Source organism: Tinamus guttatus, unplaced genomic scaffold, assembly GCF_059628265.1.
Source record: "Tinamus guttatus ecotype Peru unplaced genomic scaffold, ASM5962826v1 Tinamus_guttatus_pri_ptg000601l, whole genome shotgun sequence".
Classification (NCBI taxonomy): domain Eukaryota; kingdom Metazoa; phylum Chordata; class Aves; order Tinamiformes; family Tinamidae; genus Tinamus; species Tinamus guttatus.
In genome coordinates this window covers 2,864,967-2,886,358 of record NW_028289135.1, presented here as the reverse complement: position 1 = coordinate 2,886,358, position 21,392 = coordinate 2,864,967, and the positions used below count along the sequence as shown (strand labels likewise).

Sequence of the window (21,392 nt, the reverse complement as noted above, 5' to 3'; positions counted from 1 at the left end):
TTTGCTGATAAATGTCTGTCACTTTTCAAATAGCTACAGTGTAATTGTTTCGGGGGGAAAATATTTCCTTGAGCAGGAGGTTTGCAGGCCATTAGCTATTTCCCATCTGTGCTGGTGTTTTAATACACCACACATAGACTTTGCTCTCTCTTAGAAAATATTCACAGCTTTGATTAGAGACAGACAGCCTGAAGTTAGAAATCATATCCGTCATTGAAAAGTTTTCTCAAGCTTTACCAAAATATGTATTTTAAAAATACATATTTAAATAGTGGAGCTAGTATTTTTGGAAAGAAATTTAACTTACAAAGATTGGTAGAAAAAAAAATGCTCCCATACACCTGTAGCTTACAAACAAGTGACACTGCAGAAGCAAGAGCCGCTTGAGCGCGGTGGTGGTCTCTGTGTGTGCACCCAGGGCTGCTGCCACCCGGGAGGCCCCCGTCCCGCTGCCAGGCACCGCGGCCTCACCAGGAACCATCGCAGCATCTTCTAAATCGTGCAGTGAATGTCTCAACTATCACCTGAGAGCTCCTAGAAGCTCTAGTCTCTGTTTGATTGAGCCCTCTCTTCAATATCACAAAGTACCTCTAATAACTATCAACTTGCACTTCCCACACACGCACCCGGCGTACAGTAACTCACAGGAGCTGAGCCATGCCCTAGGCGTCGCGCTGTCCTTCTGTCCCCCATCCCCTCAGAAAAACAAAAAGAGAAAACACAAGGAGCAATTCAAAAGTGTGCGCACTGTTGCAGATTTATTGCAGCCTTAAACTTGGTTTGTTTTTCAAATCCTTTGTGTTCTTGGAATTCAAGATGATCACACGTAGGTTGGATCCTAGGTATTTTTTAGGCTTAACTGAATTAAACTAGTAAAAAGAAAAGAGATTCAGGATGAGAAGGCGCCTTGTCCAAGCACGATTACAGGAATAGTGTGAAACTCCCACATCTAGTCCCACACAGAAGAGAAAACCTGTATTCTTATTTGCCATTAGGACCAACAGGCCAAAGAACCAACATACACACAGTGATTGCTTTTCAAAATTTATTGTAAAAAAAGGTATTAAACATTTGGAAAAATGCACCTTTTCAACTCACCACATATTGCTTTACATGAAAACAATGGACAAACATAAAAGATGTATCTGCTCATTCTCTTGTCCATGTATCAAATGATCCAAGCTACATTTGACATGCTCATGGGAAAAATATTGGCAGGATCACAGCATATGGAAGTGGAAATAAAAAACATGCAGTATTTTCATTGCAGATGGGAGGCCTACTTCCTGGAGTCTAAAGATCATGTTATTTATCTGCTTTCCTTTAGCATAACATACACTATCAGACTTTCATAACTTCAGACACCGGCAGAAAATCCTGACTTTTTGCCAATAGTGACATACCCACCTCAAAGATAAATGTGGAAGCCAGAATGTCTGCCTTGTTTCTGCTGGCAACTTCCTTTCCATAGGAACACGCGCGTGATCCAGCTCTCGCTAGCAGACATTTAAAGCCAGCCCTCTTCTACTTATACCAGTTCAACCCCACTGGAGGTCCTCAGGACCACACAAAACACGGAGGACAGCAGAGTCCCAGTGCCGCAGCACATGCCACAGCTTGCCCTAACGCTGAATTATCCATGGCAAGCATATTTGGCAGGTCATCCACTTTTGTCTAGGAACAGAAAGATGGCAGACTCTGCATTAAAATGTGTTACAAAAAAAAAAGAAAGAAAAAAAAGAGAAAACCTATGTTTTTTTTTAACAGTTTTCTAACTCATGTCAAAACAGTGAAGCACCAGTGTAACTTACAGAGCAAAATTTGAACCAAGTGCTAAAATGATGAATGATGAGCACCCAGTAGTATTTCCTTGGTGCATTTAGCTTTACCATCAGCTGGTGAAAAACTGACCTAGCTTCAGTTTCATGCCAAAAGCACTAAACACACAAAACTTACGTCACACTGCACCTTGGGCACCACCTCCGTTTCAAACCAAGGCAGGAATTTATACACACCTTGTGCAATACGGTGCATTGTTATAGATGACATGAACACAGAAACTAAGTACTCAGAAAACAGGGCTCAACATAAACCCGTGGCCAATGCTGAACCACAGCACCTAACCATTTTCACCCTGTGGCGCTGGCTGAAAACTGGTGATAGGAACCACAGCAGCTGGAGGTGACTCCAGAGTTGACAGTCACCGGTGCAGAGCACAGTGGAACATTTGGTCATTCTGGAAGAAGACAAAATGGAGCAATACAGGAAATTCCATGCTGAGAGCACAAAGTCAAACATTTGTTCTCCTGCACATCGTAAAAAAGTATTTTTGGTTACAAATTACGATTGCAAACAATCTTCTCGTAGACAAAACTAAGAACAGCTCTACCTAAAAAGCTCTGAGAAGGGTCAAACACAAACCCTAACAAGCCTCCTCCTCTATAAATCCACTTCTCTTGGGGCTTGCAAGTCTCCTTATTTTAGGAAAGACCTTCCTCTTGGTCAATCAGTTCAGTTTTGGTGGAGAACACATCCGCCAGCATGTGCTTCGGGATCTCGGATCCCCGAACCTTCAGCGTGTAGCAGGCATTCTCTACTTTGGCCAGGCTCTGTTTCAGGGTATACAGCTTCTTAGACACTTCGTAAGGTCCAGTGTTGCCAATAAAGGTAAAACCATCATAAATTTGGCGTAAAAACTGGCTCAGTTCAAAGGGTGTGTCTATGTCCCCGTTTCCCACGCTGCTGATGCACAGTCGCATGAGCTCGCCGGTGAGATCCGCCACTCCCAGCAGGTAATCCACGGGGGTCACCTTCAGGCTCCAGGTGGGCGGCTGCTTGTCCTGGGAGTCACAAGGCTGAAGACAGAACACAGCAAGGCTCAGTACAGAACGGTAGGAAAAAGCAGTCCGTGACAATTCAGACGCACGCGACGTTATCTCACGTAACTGCAAAGCAATTGGTAATTCAAAACATTCTGGGAAAATAAATTCCATGGCACTTCCACATAATTGGATTTTCCAAAGTACTCTCCTTCTAGCATTCTGTAAAGTATGAAGGCATCATTTCCACTGGAGATGTGATTTCCATTCTGGGGAGCATAAGGAACATGCCCTCTGTCTAGCGTATCTGTTGGCAAACAGAATTTCTACAGGATGGCAGGTAGAATAAATGTATTTCTCACACCTGTTTTACATGAACTCAATTTATTAAATACCAAGCACTTCTTGAAGAAAACCTGTCACAAAGTCACAAAAGCTCCTATATCCTGATTTCCCACATGCTATTTCCAAAATATTGGAGACAACACAAGTTTGTTGCCGTTCATTTGTTCCCACAACGTACTTGCACCTAAACTTGACTTAAATCTACTTAGAGCTCTGGGGGAGCAGTTCAACAACTTTACAGTCTGTGAAAACAAGTGTGTTGCAATAGCTTGGCTTTTGGTAAGAACAAGTGAGCTTAAGCTGAAAACTTGGTTTTGCTTGCAAATATCTTACCAAGGGAATGAAGAAGGAAGCGCTTTACAGCAGAACGCCTTCAGTGGCAGCGCTCTGCAGTTCAGCTACAGCAGTAACACTCTGCTCTTCTGCAGAATTCCCTCTTCAAACAAACTAGCCATTGAATTGTGATCAGTGGTAGTAGTTTGTTCAATAAAAAAAATGTTGATTTAGGGCAAGACTGGAGCACAGGCAGGTCAAGGAACAGCAGGTGTAGGATTACTGCAGTGGAATATGGCTTGTCCTCTTACAGGAAATCTCAAGATCAAGTCCAGGGAGGAGTCAAAATACTGAGCCCAGGCACAGATAATGCATTTTAATAGCAGCTGAATACAGTTGCTCTTTGCTAATGCCTTCTATGATTGGCTTGTTACTGAGCAACAAGATTTCCAGAGTTCAACTCCTGCATTTGTTTCCTCCAACCTTTGCTACACCAGTGCTCCCCAGCACACTGGGAGACACAATCACAGCCATAAAAAAACCCTCGCCTCTACATTTGTATTTTACCATCTTGACTCTTTCTGCCTACCAGGAGGGGCTCAGTTTGTCCTGAATAAAAAAATAAAAATAATTAAAAATATAAGTGGAATGATTAAAACTTCTATCCCACAGATTTAGGTTACTCCTTGTCAGAATAAAAAGGACATTTTGAAAATGTGAGTTGAAGTCTACATGTACATTTAACCCCATTCCTCTAACTGAAACTATTTAATGATAATGCCAAAAAAGATGCAACTAAGCAAAGTAACTGCAGAGACTTGTGCGAGTCTTCTCTCATGTGAAGAAAGAAAAACTTTTACCTTGTTTGTTATTTCTTCTTTGTCTTCTGCTGTAAATATTAGTTGGTTGTTGATCTCTTCAACACTAACTAAAGATCGTGTTTTGATAAAATACTGAAATGAAACTGCCTCAACATACTCTTGAAGCCCTGTAGAAACAACAGAAGAACTCAAATCATGATTCAAACTTTCCAGTAATGATCCATGCTTACAATTATTCCAGAAATCTTTTAAATTAGGTTATTTTAAGGTGACTAATTAAAGGTGAAAACTAGGGTAATCTACAAATAGCACGAAAAGCTAAGTTAACACAACATTCATCTAAAATATAAAAACTAAACCAAAGGCATAGCAGATAAACATTTTTACCCCAACATATTTTTTAATGAAGTTTCCTTCATTTCCTCTCATTCATGACTGTAGATTCCCATTTAAACTTGAATTTCCCGCTTGTGTTTTGTGGGAGTCAGTGAACAGAGTTTTTAAAACATACAGGTTAGGTGAAATTCATGCCCAGGCCAAAGCACCTTTTGTTATAAATCACTCGTGTGGAGACAAAAATTAATAAATAATCAAATAATCACACAGGGCTATAACGTCCAGCAAGAGGAACATAGTGAAGGACAGCCCCATCCCACCACACTTGCTCTCTAGAAAACAAGGCCTACAGGTGGAAAAAAAAAAAAGTTGGTGTGCTGGCAAGGAAATAAAAACTGGGATAACAAATAAATATCGCAGATCTGCAGCAGATCTGTATCCATCTGCAGCCACCTGTCACAATTACCTCCCATAATCTAATAAGCAGATGGCGATTTTCCCATAACCTAAGGTGACATCTAAAAATGAACTTGAATGTTCAGTGATTTCATAAATTCTGACTTTTTTTTTGTATGTGCAAGGGCAGATTTGGGGGAAAGCCTGTAGAAAAGCTCATAAGTTGGCAATAGGTCTTGTTGGAGAGAGAAAAAAAAAAAACAATAAGTAGAAATGAACCTAGAACAAACGGGCATGGTTGGACTAACCTAGAGAGTTTTGAAGACAAAAAAAACAATACATTTGAACCTGACCTATGGACAGAGAGCTAGCCAAAGAGGAAATTAAGAGAACAGACTGCAACAGGACAGATCGTCGTCACAGGGGCGTTTTGAAAACCTTTGGGAGGAGCAAAGGAGATGACATGGTGCAGCCTCTTCCCTTCCCGTTCCTGCGGACACGTTCTCCCGTGCTCCTCCCTGCTGCCGTTTAACGGCACCCACTCAACCCCGTTTGCCACCTACCTCCACCTCCTCTGCAGGACTAGGAGACCCACCTCCCACCCAGTACAACCAGCCTTACAAAACCTCATTTGAAGCTGCTACACACACAAGCTGACAAAAACTCCTTTGCCAAAGTATTCCCATTTCACTTTTTCAAGTCTTTCTTCTAGAAGTAGCTAAAATACGACACTTCAGCGACCCAAGACCTTGAAATAAGGTGTTTTCATGTGCAGGTAAACGGATGTTTGAACATGTTATGTTTTAGCTTAATGGAAGGACATCCGCTACTTTCAGAAAATAATCCCCAAGGTGAAAAACCCCATCCCATTTCACTACTCCATCCAACAATACCTTTCCCCTTTTGCTCTTGTTTGGATTTGGTCCAAAACTGGATTATTTACAGATCGAGCTGCCAGTAATGGAATAGTTTGTAAGACTGCCTTTTATGTGAATCATTCTGGGTTGTTTAGCACATGTACCAGCAATGTCATCTAAAAGCATTTGCTTGTTTCTAGTAAGGTTCCTTAAAATACAGATACAAGGTAACAGAATGCTTAAGTATTTTGATATTACATTTACTCTGTATAAATAGCCTGTACTAGTGACATGTTACAGTGATCCAGTACAATAGCTTTCATCTACATTTTTAAAATATATTTTCTGTGTAAGAATGGGAAAGTTGCACTGAGGTATCCTCTTGAGCACCTATGTCCAATACAGAAGACTCTGTGCCTGAAAATTTGTGCCATTTTTTCCCCAACTGTACCTGCTGATATTAAAGATTTTTGCCTTTTTCTACAAATATGAACTCTGAAAAACAACTGTTAATCAGTTTCTTTAAGAAACCTAATACTGCACTGGCAAGAAATCATGTCTCTCCAAAAAGAAAAAAGAAAACCCAAGTCATTGAGTCAGAGGTAGGAAAAGGTAGATATCTCTGAAAACAGTTAAAGAATAGGGGCTTCCTTAATTGGAGGAGTAGGATTAAGACAAATAGAATTTAATCCCACTCAAGTAGACGTTGCCTCATGCATTGAATTGTTGGCTCAAATAAGGTGAAAGCTTCCTCCCCAAATTGATTTAATTTCTCCTTTCTAGGTGAGTTCAACAGTTAAAAATAAGGCTAAAATCGATTTCATGGCTCTGAGTCTCTAAGGATAGCAATGCCAACACTATGTACAAACTTCCAAAATAGCCTTTGGCTCTCGCTATTTCTTCTCAGACTTTCTTTTCCTTCTCTCCCTTCATCACCTTTCCTTCCTCCTTCTGCACATTCTTCCCCCCAAACTCGCACCATGGTCTCTGCTGACAGTGTAGAAATGAGTATATGACAGCCTGTGTTCTGCCCCTTCCCAGGCCATTCTCTAAACCACAGAGCTGGAATCATGGGCCTACAGGAGCCACTAGGAAAATAATAATCGGAAAATATACAATTAATTTCAATAGTTGCCTTCTAGCATCACTACAGGGACAGATGGGCTACCTTATCTACGGGGGTGAGTCACGTGAAACTACTAATTTGTAAACACATTACCAAGTCTAAGCCATAGCTCTACCTTATCACAATGTTTAGGCTGCCAAGTTACCCTCTTAAAAAAAAAAAAAAAAAAAAAAGAAGAAAGGAAGTCTTATTCTTCTGGAAATCCTGAACAAAGACAAAAACAAGTTAAACTAGAAAGTCCTTACTCCTGAACTCTGCAGAATGTAGGGATATGGGAAGGGTACTAGATTCAAAGAGCTCACTCTTACAAGCTTGTTGATCAGTGAGAGGGAGGAATGGTGAAACAAGGGAATAGTTAACTAAATAGATTAGCTAGAAGTACAAACAATAAATTTAAAAGTATTAATACACATATTAAATCATCATCTTTCAGAGTCAGCCTCCTCTGAAGATGAAACTCACAATCCACACCTTGGTCATCTCAATTTAGAGTTGCAAAGTTTGCAACACCACCTTCCCGACATTCACAGTTCCCTTTCTAGGCACAAGTAGCAAAAAACGTAAGTATTTAAATTAAAACTGCGGCAGTGAAACACTCTGGCTTAGCTGGTTGTGAGACTGAAGTCGAAGGTTAATTTTATAAGAGCATACAGAAGAAGCATAGAGCCAGCTATCCTCAGAGACATGCTCTGGACATCCTGTTGTGAAAAAAGCTCTAAAGAATTATAATTCCATCAAATAATGGATTTATACAATGAGAATAACGACAGAAGTACTAGAGCAAATGTTTACCAAAACTTTAAATTTGAAAAGTGTTTTTTCTTACTATTTCTATTCAACGAGTAATGCTTCAAATACTGAGTCATTATGCCAAGTAGAGCTATACAAAGTCGTTGAATTTTTACGGGAATTGGGAATTAAAAAACATGCATCTCAGTCCACATCCACATAAACCAGATGGTCCAGTTTATCAAATGAGTTTCAAAATCAGTTTAGAAATGAGTATAAACCTAGATGTGAATGCTCATGAGAGTCAGAGAAGCTTGTACGCAATTAGCTTGAATTGATTACTAATGGAATAAGACTAAAATTAAAAATGCATATCACACCTAACAGTGATTTGTCTTAACTGGTTCAACATTATTTCAATAGTGAAACTGATAAAAATTTCTCCTGTCGAGCCACCAATAATTTGTCAGCTGCTCAGTGATACGTCCATCACTGTTCCACTGCCCAAGCTCTGCTCTAGCTCTACACGTTGTATTGCTGCATTTCAGACACTGGAATCTGCTCTTGGATTCCTTAAAGTCTAGGCCACCAAACCATACACCTAATTTATGGTGAGTCCATTTTCCCAAGGACTAACGAAACAAATATAGCTTCCCTATTTAATACACATAGGTGCCTACAAGAGTGAAATTCATTTCCCTAACAGGCACAAAAACCTTGTAGAAAATCACAGAGAATAGATTCATCTCACACTGTGGAGAATAGAATAGTTTAATCAAGCAAACTTTTGTGTTGTTATTGTTATTCAATAATAATAGTTATTTTTGGTATTGTTAGTACAAACACATGTATCCATGACAAATGTTTTTCTGCGGGTGGCTCATCCTGGATGAGAATTCTATGCACAAGTTTGTACTTTGCTCCTACCTAGTTACCTAATACGCATTACCATGAACAAGCCCTCTTGTTTTCTTAAGCATCTTCTATTGCTTTGTGCTGAGAATTGAAATCCAGATTTAAAAACCATTCAGTTGCAGGGCAAATTTTTCAGCACTAACAGCCTTGAGGGCAAGTGTTCAAGGTACCCAAGAAGGGAAGATCCGAGTGAGTTCAAGTTTCAATAGGTCACAAAGAGCTCGTGTGTGCTGGTGTGGCCCATGACCAGAGAAGGAAGAGCACCCAAGGCCACACAGCTTCCCCAGACAGCTCAAACCTCAGTGCAAGTTCTCCAAAATGAGGCTGTTTCTGCCTAAAGGCCCCATCTCACGAGCAGGTCCAAAGCACCAGTGATGGTCATTTAGCCTCATAAGTACAGTTTTGGGGAGGTAATTGAAAAAAAAAAAAAAAAAAAAAGGTGCACTACCATTCACCAGCTCATGTTTTTTGACAAATGACTGCAAGACAAAAGTCCAATCACACTGTGCAGTTTTGTTTTCTGGAATGGAGTTCCTCTGTGACGCATTCTTCTATCCGATTTAAAGAAAAATAGTAATAGCAAAAAAGTTTCATCGCTATTTCTTGGTCCTCTCTCACTTTCCTCCAGAAATTGGTTGCTGCAAAGGCTACAGAGCTCTGGTGAATGACTGATGTACACAGCTGCCAGGCCTGAAAACACTCCTAAGCCACAGTACAGCTCCAGTACAGATTGCTCCACTCACTAGCTAGAAAACTGAATAGCAATCAGACAAATAAATGTTTCATAAGTTCGGTTTTTCAAATAAACAGCTGCAGCATTTGCCACAATAATATTGCAGAACATCAGATAAGAAAAGACGAACTTTGCTGGGCCCAACCCAACATACACATCTTTAGAAGGCAGCATGTAGCTTCTCTTAGAGTCTTAGGCTGCCCGTGGAAGTCAACGGCTCCTTCAGGAACCAGCTGATAATCACACAGAATATGTCCTGTCTGGTCACAGCTAAATTCATACTCTTATTCCCAAGTTTGTTTTTAATTTCTTGTGTATGGACACAGAAATGCTAGAATAGAAAGCAAAGACTAAAGAGGCTTTGCAGTTGCTGACAATTTTTTTTCTCCTGAAGAACATGGAAAAAAAATCATAAACAAGAAATAATCAAAGGACAGTAAAATGCAAAAAGTCAAGGTATCAAGTTTCAAAAAAGCAATTTACAGGGTGACGAAAATCCATCGTCAAAGGGTTTTTTTTAAACATACTTGGTGATTAAACCGAAAAAAAATAAGAAAAATAGGTCTGATAAACATTAGCTTATTCACTGCAAATTCCATTAATTTTTTAGTATAATCAGGAAACTTTGTTTCCATTTCTGGCATCTTACCTCTCACCCACAACTGCAAGGAGATGAACTTTAATTCTTTAGCCACATCCTGTTCCTGTGTTATTATGTTCTCCCACCATCTTTCAGAAATCTGATTGCTTCCTTCATGAATATCTTTTCTTTTAAGTTTTAGGTGTATTTAAGGCTCTTCCCGGGTGAGACGTTTACAGTGATTCATTATACCTTCCTCATGCAATAAAATAATTTTCCTTTATATCTGAGCATGCAATTAAATACATCATCCATTTTTATTACAGTTTTTAAATTTTAAGAAGAAAAAAAAAGTTCTACTTTCTAATATGTATGATTGTTACTAACTGATTTTGCTTTAGAAATACATATATTTGGAAAGGTATGCAGCATATATAATTATATGAATGCCTCATACTCAATGTAAGACGACTGAAAAAGGTTAAGGACAAAGTCAAAGTTACAAAAGATGTTAAGAGGTAGTTTTAGTCTGTGTTCCAAACAGAATCCTGCATATGATATCAAAAAAAAAAAAAGCCTCAAATTGCTTATACAAGTAATCAGTAACCTATATCTGTTTAATTGGAAAGACGTCACCCGTCCCTGTGGCATTTCTAAAGGAAGCACGTTTGGTGGCCCTAGGTACTGAAGTTAAAACACAGTACTCCAGCACAAGCAAAATATTTCATTCTAAACCATGCATGTTTCCTCAGCCTTACCCAACTCAGCAGCATTCAGAACATTTGTTCTGATGCTCTGTGCAGTATGATGAGGCCCCTAAAGAGACTCTAAGTGGGATAAGGAGACAGGAATAAGCTGCATCCCATCACCCATCCCAACACAAATAGTGCCTGCCCGAGATAAACGTGCCAGGCTACGTCAATGCTGAACTTTTACACAGAATTCCCCTCGGCACGAGCAGCACAAGCAGTGATGCAGAGACAAGGTGCTGACATTTTACAGCCTCATCACCTAATCCTGTTCAGAGCAAGTGCAGACATGACAGAGCTAATGAGCTTCTGGGTGCAAACCGCTCCGTCCCCCACTACTGCTAGCGCAGGCACACAGCAGCAGGCAGCTCGGCCAACATCCAGCAGCAGCAGCACTCAGCACCATCCTAATGAGGAGACTCCACACGAAAAATGGGCTGAGATGGGTTGAGAAGATTGAGATCTGATCAATATATGTAAGAACCTGGGGGGAGAATGCAGAATCCTCCGATGGGGCCAAACTCTTCTCGGTGGTGGCCAGTGACAGGACAAGGGGTAATGGATGCAAGTTGAAACACAGCAAGTTCCATCTCCATGTGAAGAACAACAACTTTACTGTGAGGGTGACAGAGCCCTGGAACAGGCTGCCCAGAGAGCTTGTGGAGGCTCCTTCCCTGGAGATCTTCCAAACCCACCTGGATGCCACCCTGTGCCACGTGCTCTAGGTGTCCCTGCTGGGGCAGGGGGGTTGGACTAGAGGATCTCTAGAGGTCCCTTCCAACCTCAGCCATTCTGTGAGTCTGTGATTCCATGTCTTGTCCAGCTATCGGCTGTAAAGACAACACCCCACCTACATCTGCTGGGCTAGTTGTAAAACCACCACCACATGCTCTCACTGAAGGTGCCCTACAGTGAATGCTTGTCACTCAGTGTCATTATGGCTCTCACACACCCACCAATCCCTCATCATTAGCAGACAAAAAAAAAAAAAAACAAAAAAAAAGTTGAGTAAGGCTTCCAAGAGCTGGAGAGTTGCTCTGACAGATCCTGTAAGAAAGGTGCTCCATTCATTTCCATGTAATGCCCATCCTGCTTTACTGATACCTCTGCGTTACCCAAGCGCTATGTGCACATGTAAAGCTACATGTACTCAGAGTGGATTTTGATGATATTTAGGGTATTTCCACAAATTCTAACACTTTACAGAGCATTGACTTTCACATCTTTAAGGCTCATACAGGTCTTTGCTGTTAACTAATGATATTTTACACTAATATTTTGTTAGTTAAATATACATATAAATAGGAAACCCTGCAAAGTTTCTTCACTCGGCTTCATTAATTCACACAATCTTTTGCAGCCCTTTTTTTTTCCATGGTGTCACACAGCATTTTAAAGAAACAGTACACGTTTCCTCACAGGATATATAAGGTATACACTGCAAAGTGGGGCAAAGGAGCAGGAATTCTATATTACAAATAGTAAAGCTTTAAAAATATCAACAAAGCAGAACGTTCTAACATAACAAATGAAGAGCCCTACATTAAAAAAAGACTTCATTATTTCAGTATCTCTTTGTTTGCTTGTTTAACCATCCCCTGGGACAATCTGTACTGTTAAGAAACGTGTAGAAAACAGTCATCAGTTTTTGTTGTTGTTCAATTAGTGCTATACTCAGTGTTTGAGCTCATGCAAGTGTCCTTTGGGGAAACGTCCTGCGTGCCATTAGCACTATTCTTAATGAGGGAAAGCATGAAACTCCTTTAGTGCTCTGCCAGAATTGTTTTATCTTCAAGTCAAAAGAACAACTGTTTGGAGTAACCCCAAAAAAAGCATTTAACAATGACAAGCAGCAAACAATATTCCCAAGCATTATACTCATAGCACTGTTCTATTTATGGACTAGCAGTTATTATACTGAATAAAATATGCATTAGGCAGCTTTATTATGCAGCCGTGATTCCTCAATTAAGGCCACTAAGACGGTTTCCATTACAAGCCTAGTTTTGATCCCTTTTGTTCTTTCTAGGAGAGGTAGGGTGGGGAGCAGGAGGATGTCTCATGTTTGGTTTCAAGACAAAAGAGAAGAGTTTTGGGAAGTCTGAGACTGATTGGACATGCTATTTTTTTTACATAGAACATAGGCAGCTTTTCAGTATCTTTTAAAAATATTTTTAACTGCAACTTTTCTGTTTATCAACCTTTTTTTTTTTTTAAACTTGTTCTCCAGATTTTTTTTAAATACAAAATCAGAATTGAGAAATGGATTAATGGAAGATCAAGACTTACAACTCTGGGAAATATATAAAAGGAAATGATCTAGTATTTTTCCTAGCTACACGTATTTCCAAAGAAAGAAAGAAAGACCAAAGAAAGAAAGAAAGAATTCTTCATCTGACTGCCCCTTTATTCTTTATGCCTCTAGGTTTTCTATTGAAGCTTCATAACCCTGATAGCAACAATCTTTACCACCTCCTCAAGCCCTGTTTCAGCATGGTCAAGACCTGCAAGTCTCAGTCTGCACATCCTAAATGGACTAACTGGAAAGCAGAAGACACAGTGAACAAGGTGAGAATAAAGCTTAGGAGAAAATATGTATTTGCATTTACTGTGCACCCATGAGCTCCTCTAGAGCAGGTCTGAAAGCACCGCCTGTCTTCTCAGTTATAAATGTGCGTATTTGAACACCCTCCCTTCGAACACGGGCACTAGCTGGCACAAACCTCCCTCAGAGGCACCTCATGTAGAAGAGACAGAGCTAAAGTAGATACTGGGGACAACCTACAGGAATGGAACAAGGGCTGCTGCATTTCAGCTGGATTTTATAGCCAGTGTCCTTAATGAGGCAAGAGTTACCTAATTACAGAAACAACTGGGAGATCTCAGGGCCGGGCAGCATGTTGCAACTGAGGAGGCTACACAGACTTGTCACTGAGTCATGAGAAAGTAAGAGAAGGAAAAAAAAAAAAAAAAAAGGTGAAAGCACAGCCGTTTCCCATTTGTTGTTCCAAGAAATCCCACTGCAAGCAATGCAACTCACAGTCACTCCACAAAAGCAATTTGGGCTGCATATTTCTTTCTTTTGTATCAATCCACAAAACTGCAGAGCTCAGGAATTTGTTTGAAAGACTGCACAGCTGATCAACAGGAAGGATGGGGGAGCAGAGCCTGCTTCTGCTCCCCGTTACGATTTAGTGCAGTGACACCACTTCCCTTCCCTTCCTTTTGCCTAGAGACACCAGTAAGTTTCATCCTGTTGAGAAAACCCTGTGACAATCTCCCTCTCCTCCAAATTATGAACAAGTGGTGGGGATGTGCCTTGCAGCTGGAGAGGCTCTGAGTCAGCATTCACAGGCAGCAGGCCTCTAACTTCCTCTACCAGATGTCTACAGCAATGTGGCTGCCTCACCGGGGAAAAGTTTTAGAACTGTTGAATCTTTTCTGAAAGTGTATTATCAGTTGCTCTATAAAAACTTTTTTTTTCAGTTCCATTCTGGTATTTGCAAGGATCTTTACTCAAATCAGAAATTGATTATAAAAAGAATTGGAGTAGCTGCGTATACATGCTGAGCAAACACAGCAAACCTGAACAGAGAACATTTTTTCCATCAGTTTCTTTAAGTTGCAACCTGTAACTAAATTTACCTATGTTTTAGATAAAAACCTGACTTCAAGTTGGCAAGGATGTGGTTTTTTTTTTAACCAAAATTAGAAATGTATTTATTAAGAGCAGAAAATGTGGAGAAGTGTCAAGTTTGCTCATTTGCTTTATCGGACACGGGCACATACAGAAGTTATCATGGGATTATCAAGTTTCCCTGGGATTATCAAGTTTCCCTATGTCTGCTATGTAATGATACAGTTATCCATGAGATTAATGCAAGCTGATTTGAGGCAACCTCCCCTGCTATGAAGCAGAGGTAGGTCCATCACCTGGAATCCACCGATGGCAAAGCGCATACAAAGAAAAGACCCTCAGAGAGCTCTTGCAAAGCAGCTGACACACAGTAGCTCCAGTGCCCATGCTTCCACCACAAGGTCTCACAAAGACCCGTGTCTCTTCTACGGCATCTCAAAAGCTGCTGCGATACGGATAACAAGGAACGTTGTGTGGGGCCACTATGTGGTGGACTGTGGGTTTCCTAAGCTATTCTGACAAGGTTTACAAGTCTCGGTGCAGCTTTTAAGTTTTGCTCATAGTGGTTATCAGTTCAGACATCTATAAAATGAACGCAAGAAGTCTCGGCTTTTAAGCGGTTTAAGCAGTGCTTAATAGGAAAATCCAAGGATTTTCAGCAAGAATCGGATATATTTGGACCAGCAGCATTTACAGTCTGAGGGCATTTATCTTGCAATAGCATCAGATATTTGAACTGTTCTGTTCCACTTTTCCTTGTCTTCTAACAGTCCTGAGCTGAAATGGCAGCAAGACTCAAACTGATCCTAATCAGCTCTTCTGAGTAAATATTCACATGTAATTTGAATAAGCTAGGTAAAAGGACTGTAACTGAATTAGCCATGGAAGACTGTAGCCTGGCAAGCTCCTTCCAGCTCATCAAACATATCTTTCACTTAACAATTGCTTTACTCTTACACAAACTTAAGTTCACAGACGTAACTGCGTGGTAACCTATGTCCCAAATGTTTTATAAATACATCTCTTTATAGATATATCTGCTGCTAGTTTGCAGAAACAACCCTGTGAATAGTTTTAAACAATTCAGTCATTCAGGGAATTCAATATTCAGCTGTCTTCAACTGACAAGAATTCTTGCCTGAACAGGGAAAGGCATACAGGATTTTAATACATTTAAAATTTGATAAACGTGAGACACCGTTTATGCTTTAACTAAATATTAAATAATCAGATGCAGGTTTTACTCAAGGTGCCACAAACACAGCCTAAGAGAGAAAGAGATGTGACTGAAACAGATATACGCTGTGATTTAATGTTTGCACACCAGGAGAGAGAAGTACATTGCAAATTGTTAGAGGAAAGAGAACAGTAATCCAAGGATTTTAGTTTGGGAATGTGAACAATTCACAACAGGACAGTTCCACAATTTAGTCACTCCTACTCTCCTCACAGAAATTATAACCCTTCAGCTGGGCTAAATGGGTATCTTGCATATAATCCTCTCAGTCAGAGATAACTGCCTAGCACCTTTGTGAAAACTATTACCCATTTTATGTCAGGGTGCAAACTGCCTCAGGTGCAGGATCTGATTCAAATCTCTATCTAGCTGCAATGCTGAAAAGCCTGTGGAGCAACAGTCTCTCCTGTACCAGAGCTGACTCTGACAGCAAAGATGAATCTAACTCCTCATCCAGCTGTTGACATGTGCAAAATTCAGACCTCTTATACAAAGATGAACCACTGCTAGGTAAAGAAACATATGTTAGTCCAAAATAACAAAATTTTCCTCTTTGGTTATAATTTACCTGGAGATATAGCTCTGTGGAACTGATACATGTCTTCTCCAATGAGTTCTTGTGCAACCTGCTTAATCTTCCTTCTAACAGCATCTAACTTGGCTTCAGATTCATTTAGTATTTCTTCACCATTAGGAGCGCTGCAATCATAAAACAGAAACTGATACAGCTGCCTTCAGAAGAAGAGAAAATAGCTAAAAGATTTTTACTAACCAATACATAATCAATTACATCAGGAAAAAAATAGGAAAGTTGATTAGCTTTCACTGAAACCTATTGTAGGTTCTGAATCATTTCCCTCTTGCTATGAAGATAATCAACCAACCATGCCTAGTTTTGGCAGCACGGTTCTTTATCCAGACTATAATTTTAACTGATACTTAAGTAATAGCAATGAGAAACACAGCAAAAGCTTAAAAAAAGTATTATAGAAAACTAACAGTATTTAGAGAAGTGTTTAACTTCTCAAAAAAAAAAAAGTATTTTGCTATATTATAGAGGACATGATCTATTTCACTCTTTTTTTTTTTTTTTAAAGAAGGTAATTGTGGATTATGCTGTTAAGAAACAGCTGTACTATCTCATCCACAATATACACTAGGTATTTAAAAATTAGTTTATCTAGTATACTTTTAACTCCCTCCTTCCAAATAATCTGGCCGTATTAGGCGTACAATATATTTTGGGACTACTGGTCTTGAAAAAGCATCTAAAAGCAAAGAGACTTTTGACAGTAAAGCCACAATGGCGGCTGAAAAAAAAAAAAAAAAAAAAGAAAAAAACGGAGATGGAAGTAGGAACACAGCATGGAAAGCCTCTACTCTCTGGAAAATGGAAATTTTCTTACAAAACAGGAACCTAAAACTCCAAGTAGAGGGCATGTGGGTTTTTTTGCTGCTATTCTTTCCTCTACCAGTTCCCAGAGTATCTAGCCCCTGTAGAGGGAGCAGCTACTCACAATCAAGTGGTTACTAGAATTACCACAATACCCCTTTTCATAACAAGGCAAAGTTAGAAAGAGGTCAACTTCTTAATCTCTTTTTATAAATGTAATCATATAGTTACTAATATAGTGGAATTGCATGGGTAGGTAGCAAAAGGTAGGTGAGAGCGGGAACAGGGAGAGTTGTTACAGTTGTTACATGTAAGACTACTATCTGAAATATAAAGTAAACATTTTGTACAAGAAGCTCTGGAAAGATTCACATTTTCCCATTACTATTCTATTTCATATGCCATTTCTGACAATTGCTTTAAAACTCACGAGGGGTGAGTTTTAAACTCCTAGGTTGCAGCACCTGGGCTCTTCCCTTTTGCCCCGATGAGCTAGCGGGAACTGCAAAAACCAAAACGAGGAAGCACTCACCTGAAAGAAGGGTGCATCTTCCTCTTTCCTAGGTCTTCTCTTCCAGCATGCTGGAAGCTGGAAAGCTCTCTCTTCCTGTCATATCCTCCTGCTCTGATCCCCTTTGATACTTCAATAAAAAGGGCTAAGAAACTTCACTTAGCACCTTTTAATTCTCTAACCGGAGTGTGCATTTATTAGCTCACATCCAGCCTAAAGAATATTTATGGGAAGTTAATCAGGTCCCTCTTAACACTGCAACTGCTCCTCACAAATACAGAGGACACTGCAAGGCATCTTCTGGACGAGCATGAAACTCTTCGTACACAACGTGACTTACCTGGTAAATCTATGGAGCAGAAATATCGTTCTTTTGCTTTCAATGGTTATATCACGACTGAGCTTCACGAGCCGCTCGTATTTGTCGTGCCTGGTGTCGAGCTCCAGTTGAAAGGCTGCAGAGTCAAGGACAGCAGTAACAGGCACAGTGAGCACGTTGCAATAGCCAGGGCAAGAGCAGAGAGCCGGCGCTGTGACAACTGCTGCTGGCCTCAGCCCCAGGGCTGTCTCCCTGGGGACACCTTTCTTCCCAGGGAGGAAACAGGCACAGGACACAGCTGTTAAGGTCACCACCACCCCCCAGCTGCAGCTCCTGATCTGAGCACGTTTCTCACCAAGCAAAGGTGCGAAACCGTCTCTGAGCAGAGCACAATGAACCAGAGCGAGCAGAGCACTCGCAAGCACCCAGGCATCTCTACGGGATTTCAGCTCTTTGAAAAAACTTGCTCAAGGACCACTGAAAAGCTGCATTACACACCAACTTCCATCCTTAGGCAACTAGGCATCTTTAAATTGTCAATCTTGAGCAGCAAAAAAGTTCTCCATTTATCAAATGGATTTATTACTACTTTTGCTTAATAAAGCAGGGTTTAAATACATGACAACCCTGACAAAGTTTTAAGGCATTGCATATAAAAGCTGGGCTTGATCAAAAGTCAACTGATTTTAATACTCCATAAAAACTAAAAAAACAAAAGCAAAATGAGATCAATTATTTGAAAGAATGCTTCAATTTATGGATTTAAGTTATCTCTAACTAAAATGAACGGCTAGAAAAGTGAGCAAGTGTAATTGGTTATAACAGTGAAAGTATTACAAATGCTTCGCAGGTAACAGTAACATTTTTAGATCACTGTAACATATGTCCCGCATATCAGTTTTATGAAGTGTAAAAGGGTATGCGCTCATCTGGTTTCAAATTTTTTCTCAGAGAAAGGTTGTTCATCAGATTATTAAATACATCTTTCCTAGGAAATCCTATACTGCATGTTTTTATAATCAGGTCTTTCAAATTCTTACTTACATTTAAAAGACATCATCAAAGCTGATGATGGATTAACGTTCTCTTTTTCCTCTCTTCTTTGGCCATGCGGAAAATTGTCATGCTTCCGTTTTCTGAACCCCCCTGATCCTGAAAGCATGAAAAAATTAAATAAATAAATACATACGAAAGGCATACGTAAAACTCTAACCAGCTTTGCCACAACATGAGCCACACTGCAAGGCTCTCTCCAGAGCATTTCCAGTTCTATCCATATTTCACAGGGCACAATAAGATAACGAGATGAACTTAACTGCCAAGATTACTCTACCAACTGACATCATCTTTCTCATTAGCTTGGTACCTGCTCCATCACTTTCCTAGTAGAAACCAGAAAAACCCTTCTGATCTCTGAGGATGGTAGGAGTCTTCTTCTTAGGGCCTTTACAACCCGCTCATCTTCCCCCTGGATGGGAATGGTTGCATTTTGCTAGGGGGGACTTGGAGTTAAGATCTAGTCATGGAACCAGTTATCTTGCATGAACAAGGCCTACAGGATCAGCCATAGGATTTTTTAGAAATTATTTTAAATGTTCAGCATGAGAAGGGCATATTTATTTAAGAGTACTGAAAGCTTTTCATTCCTGTGATTAGTTCTGCCATAGGGCTTCAGGAATGAGAACAGATCTGAAGGAATAATACAAGGGGATTATCATTACAAACTATTCAAGGTGATTCTCTGTGGTGTGGCACCTCTAGGTCCTTACACTCTGCCCATTCATCAGTTCCTTCTTTTATCACTTTGACAAAGCTCTTAGCTACAACTGGGCTTATATGTCTCTTCGTTAGTCTCCATTTTTCCAACCCCTATAAAAAATCCCTTTTGGATTGTGTTTTACTATTGATTTCTACTTTGTGCTGCTTCTTCCTTTTGTCCCCTCTTCATCTGGGACTGACCCAGTCATTCATATTTCAGCAGTTCCTCCCTCTTACCTCCTCCTCTCTGTTGCAGTTCTCATTTTGTGTTCCTAGCAACTGACCAAACTCTTACATACGAGCACACCTTTTTGAATACACAGAGTTCTATCAATTTCCTTAAAAAAAGGAAAGGAAGCCACTTAAAGGTTGCAGAACACTGGACCTTAAAATGTTTCCATTTAATTGTTTACTATTATCAAACCAAAACCAGAAGTGGGTGTAGTTACTTGCTAAAAGAGGAAAGCGAAAATCATTTTTTCCCCCTACTCTTCTATGAGGACCTAAGTTCAGGGTTTTGTTTTTCCGGTAGCAGCTGAAAACATTAGAAATCCAGCAACTGAGACACCATGGAGAATTAAATTCTCTGCAGTTTTCCAAACGTTGGACACATCGTGAAGAACAAAAAAGTGGGGGGAAGGGGGAAGGAAAGAAAAAAAAAAAAGGAAAAACAAGTCTGCTGGGGATGCAGGGAGAGAAAGATGGAGGGACAGGGAGGGAAAAAGCTAAAGAGGCTCTACTACATAAGCAACAACTCAACCATTAGAAAACTGCAGGCTGTGATAACAGTAACTTAATTTGAAATAAATAATAATAATAATAATTTTAAAAGTTCCTAGGTGAAGAGGCTGTTTCCTGGCTAAAAGGCAGGTCTATGAAACGCCTGGGCCAATTCCTCACACCGGCGGCCAAGTGAGCGCATTTAGACAGCGGGAGCTGCCACCTTTAGAGGCCTGGAATTCCGGGGGGGGGGAATTGCTTTTTTGTCTTGCTTTTGTGTTTTCCGCCGGAACAACCTCCTTCTCCAGGGCAGGGTGAGCACCCGCGCACTCCTCCCCTAACACCCCCCAGCGCAGCGACAACCGCCCCGCAGAACAGCACCCCTGCTCCGGGCGGCCCCGGCCCCGCTCGCCGCCGCACCGGCCCGGCCGGCCCCAGCCCCGACCCCAGCCCCGGACCGGGGAGAGCGGTGGTGGGGGCGGGTCGGTACCGTCTTTGCCGCTCATGTCGGTGCCGCCGCCGGGCCAGGCCGCGTTCCCCGAGCAACCGCTTCCGCCCCACTTCCGCCAGGACCCCGTGGCGCCGCCGCCGCTGCCGCGCGGCCCCTGCCGCTCCGGGCGCCCGGGCCGCTGCCTGACGGCAAGGCGCGGCCTGCGCACCGCCCGCCGGCACTGGGAGGCACGAGACAGAGCCGTGGCCGCACGGAGGGAGAGGTCGGATCTTTCGCCACGCGAAAGCGGAGCAGCGCCGGGAAGCGGGGCGCGTTGGCGAGCGGGCGCCTCGCGCGGCAGCTACGCGACGGGGCCTCGCGCGCGCGGGGTGCGCTGGGAAGTGTAGTCCTGCCGGCGCGCCTGCCACGTGGGAGCCTCCAGCGGCGGGAGGAAGGGGCACCGGGCGGGGGGAGGCGGCACCGGCGGGCCCCGGGGCCGCTGTAGCGTCCCGGTTCCCGAGGACACGCGGGGGACCCGCTGCTGCGAGGGGCAGAGCCTGCAGGAGCGGCTGGGAACACCCCGCCGCGGGGAGAGGTTTGCGTGGAAGCGGCAGCGCTTTAGAAGCAGCGATGCGGGGGCTGCTCCGCGCCGGGGAGCCCTCGCGGGAGGGAGCGCGGCCCCGGCGCAGCTGCGTAAAAACGTGGCCA

At 41.6% G+C, this 21,392-nt stretch overlaps 1 protein-coding gene across 1 annotated transcript; it reads right to left on the bottom strand.

Annotated features, from left to right (window-relative positions):
• Positions 1-2,103: 2,103 nt before the first annotated feature.
• On the bottom strand, positions 2,104-20,824 carry TSNAX (translin associated factor X). The gene is made up of 6 exons (XM_088534899.1): positions 20,745-20,824; positions 18,821-18,928; positions 17,798-17,912; positions 16,122-16,252; positions 4,298-4,425; positions 2,104-2,855 (listed from the first exon to the last, which is right to left on the bottom strand). Exons 1-6 carry the CDS (start codon positions 20,758-20,760, stop codon positions 2,481-2,483), a joined length of 873 nt encoding a protein of 290 aa, XP_088391025.1. The 5' UTR covers positions 20,761-20,824; the 3' UTR covers positions 2,104-2,480.
• Between the last annotated feature and the right edge of the window lie 568 nt (positions 20,825-21,392).

Bases quoted from the DNA above. Each gene is read 5' to 3' on its own strand.
- TSNAX (XM_088534899.1), bottom strand. The intron at 17,913-18,820 runs GTAAGTAAGAAT...TTGACTCTGCAG, and splicing joins TTTGATGATGTCTTTTAAAT to CCTTTCAACTGGAGCTCGAC. The intron at 2,856-4,297 runs GTAAAAGTTTTT...TTCTGTCTTCAG, and splicing joins AAGAAGAAATAACAAACAAG to CCTTGTGACTCCCAGGACAA.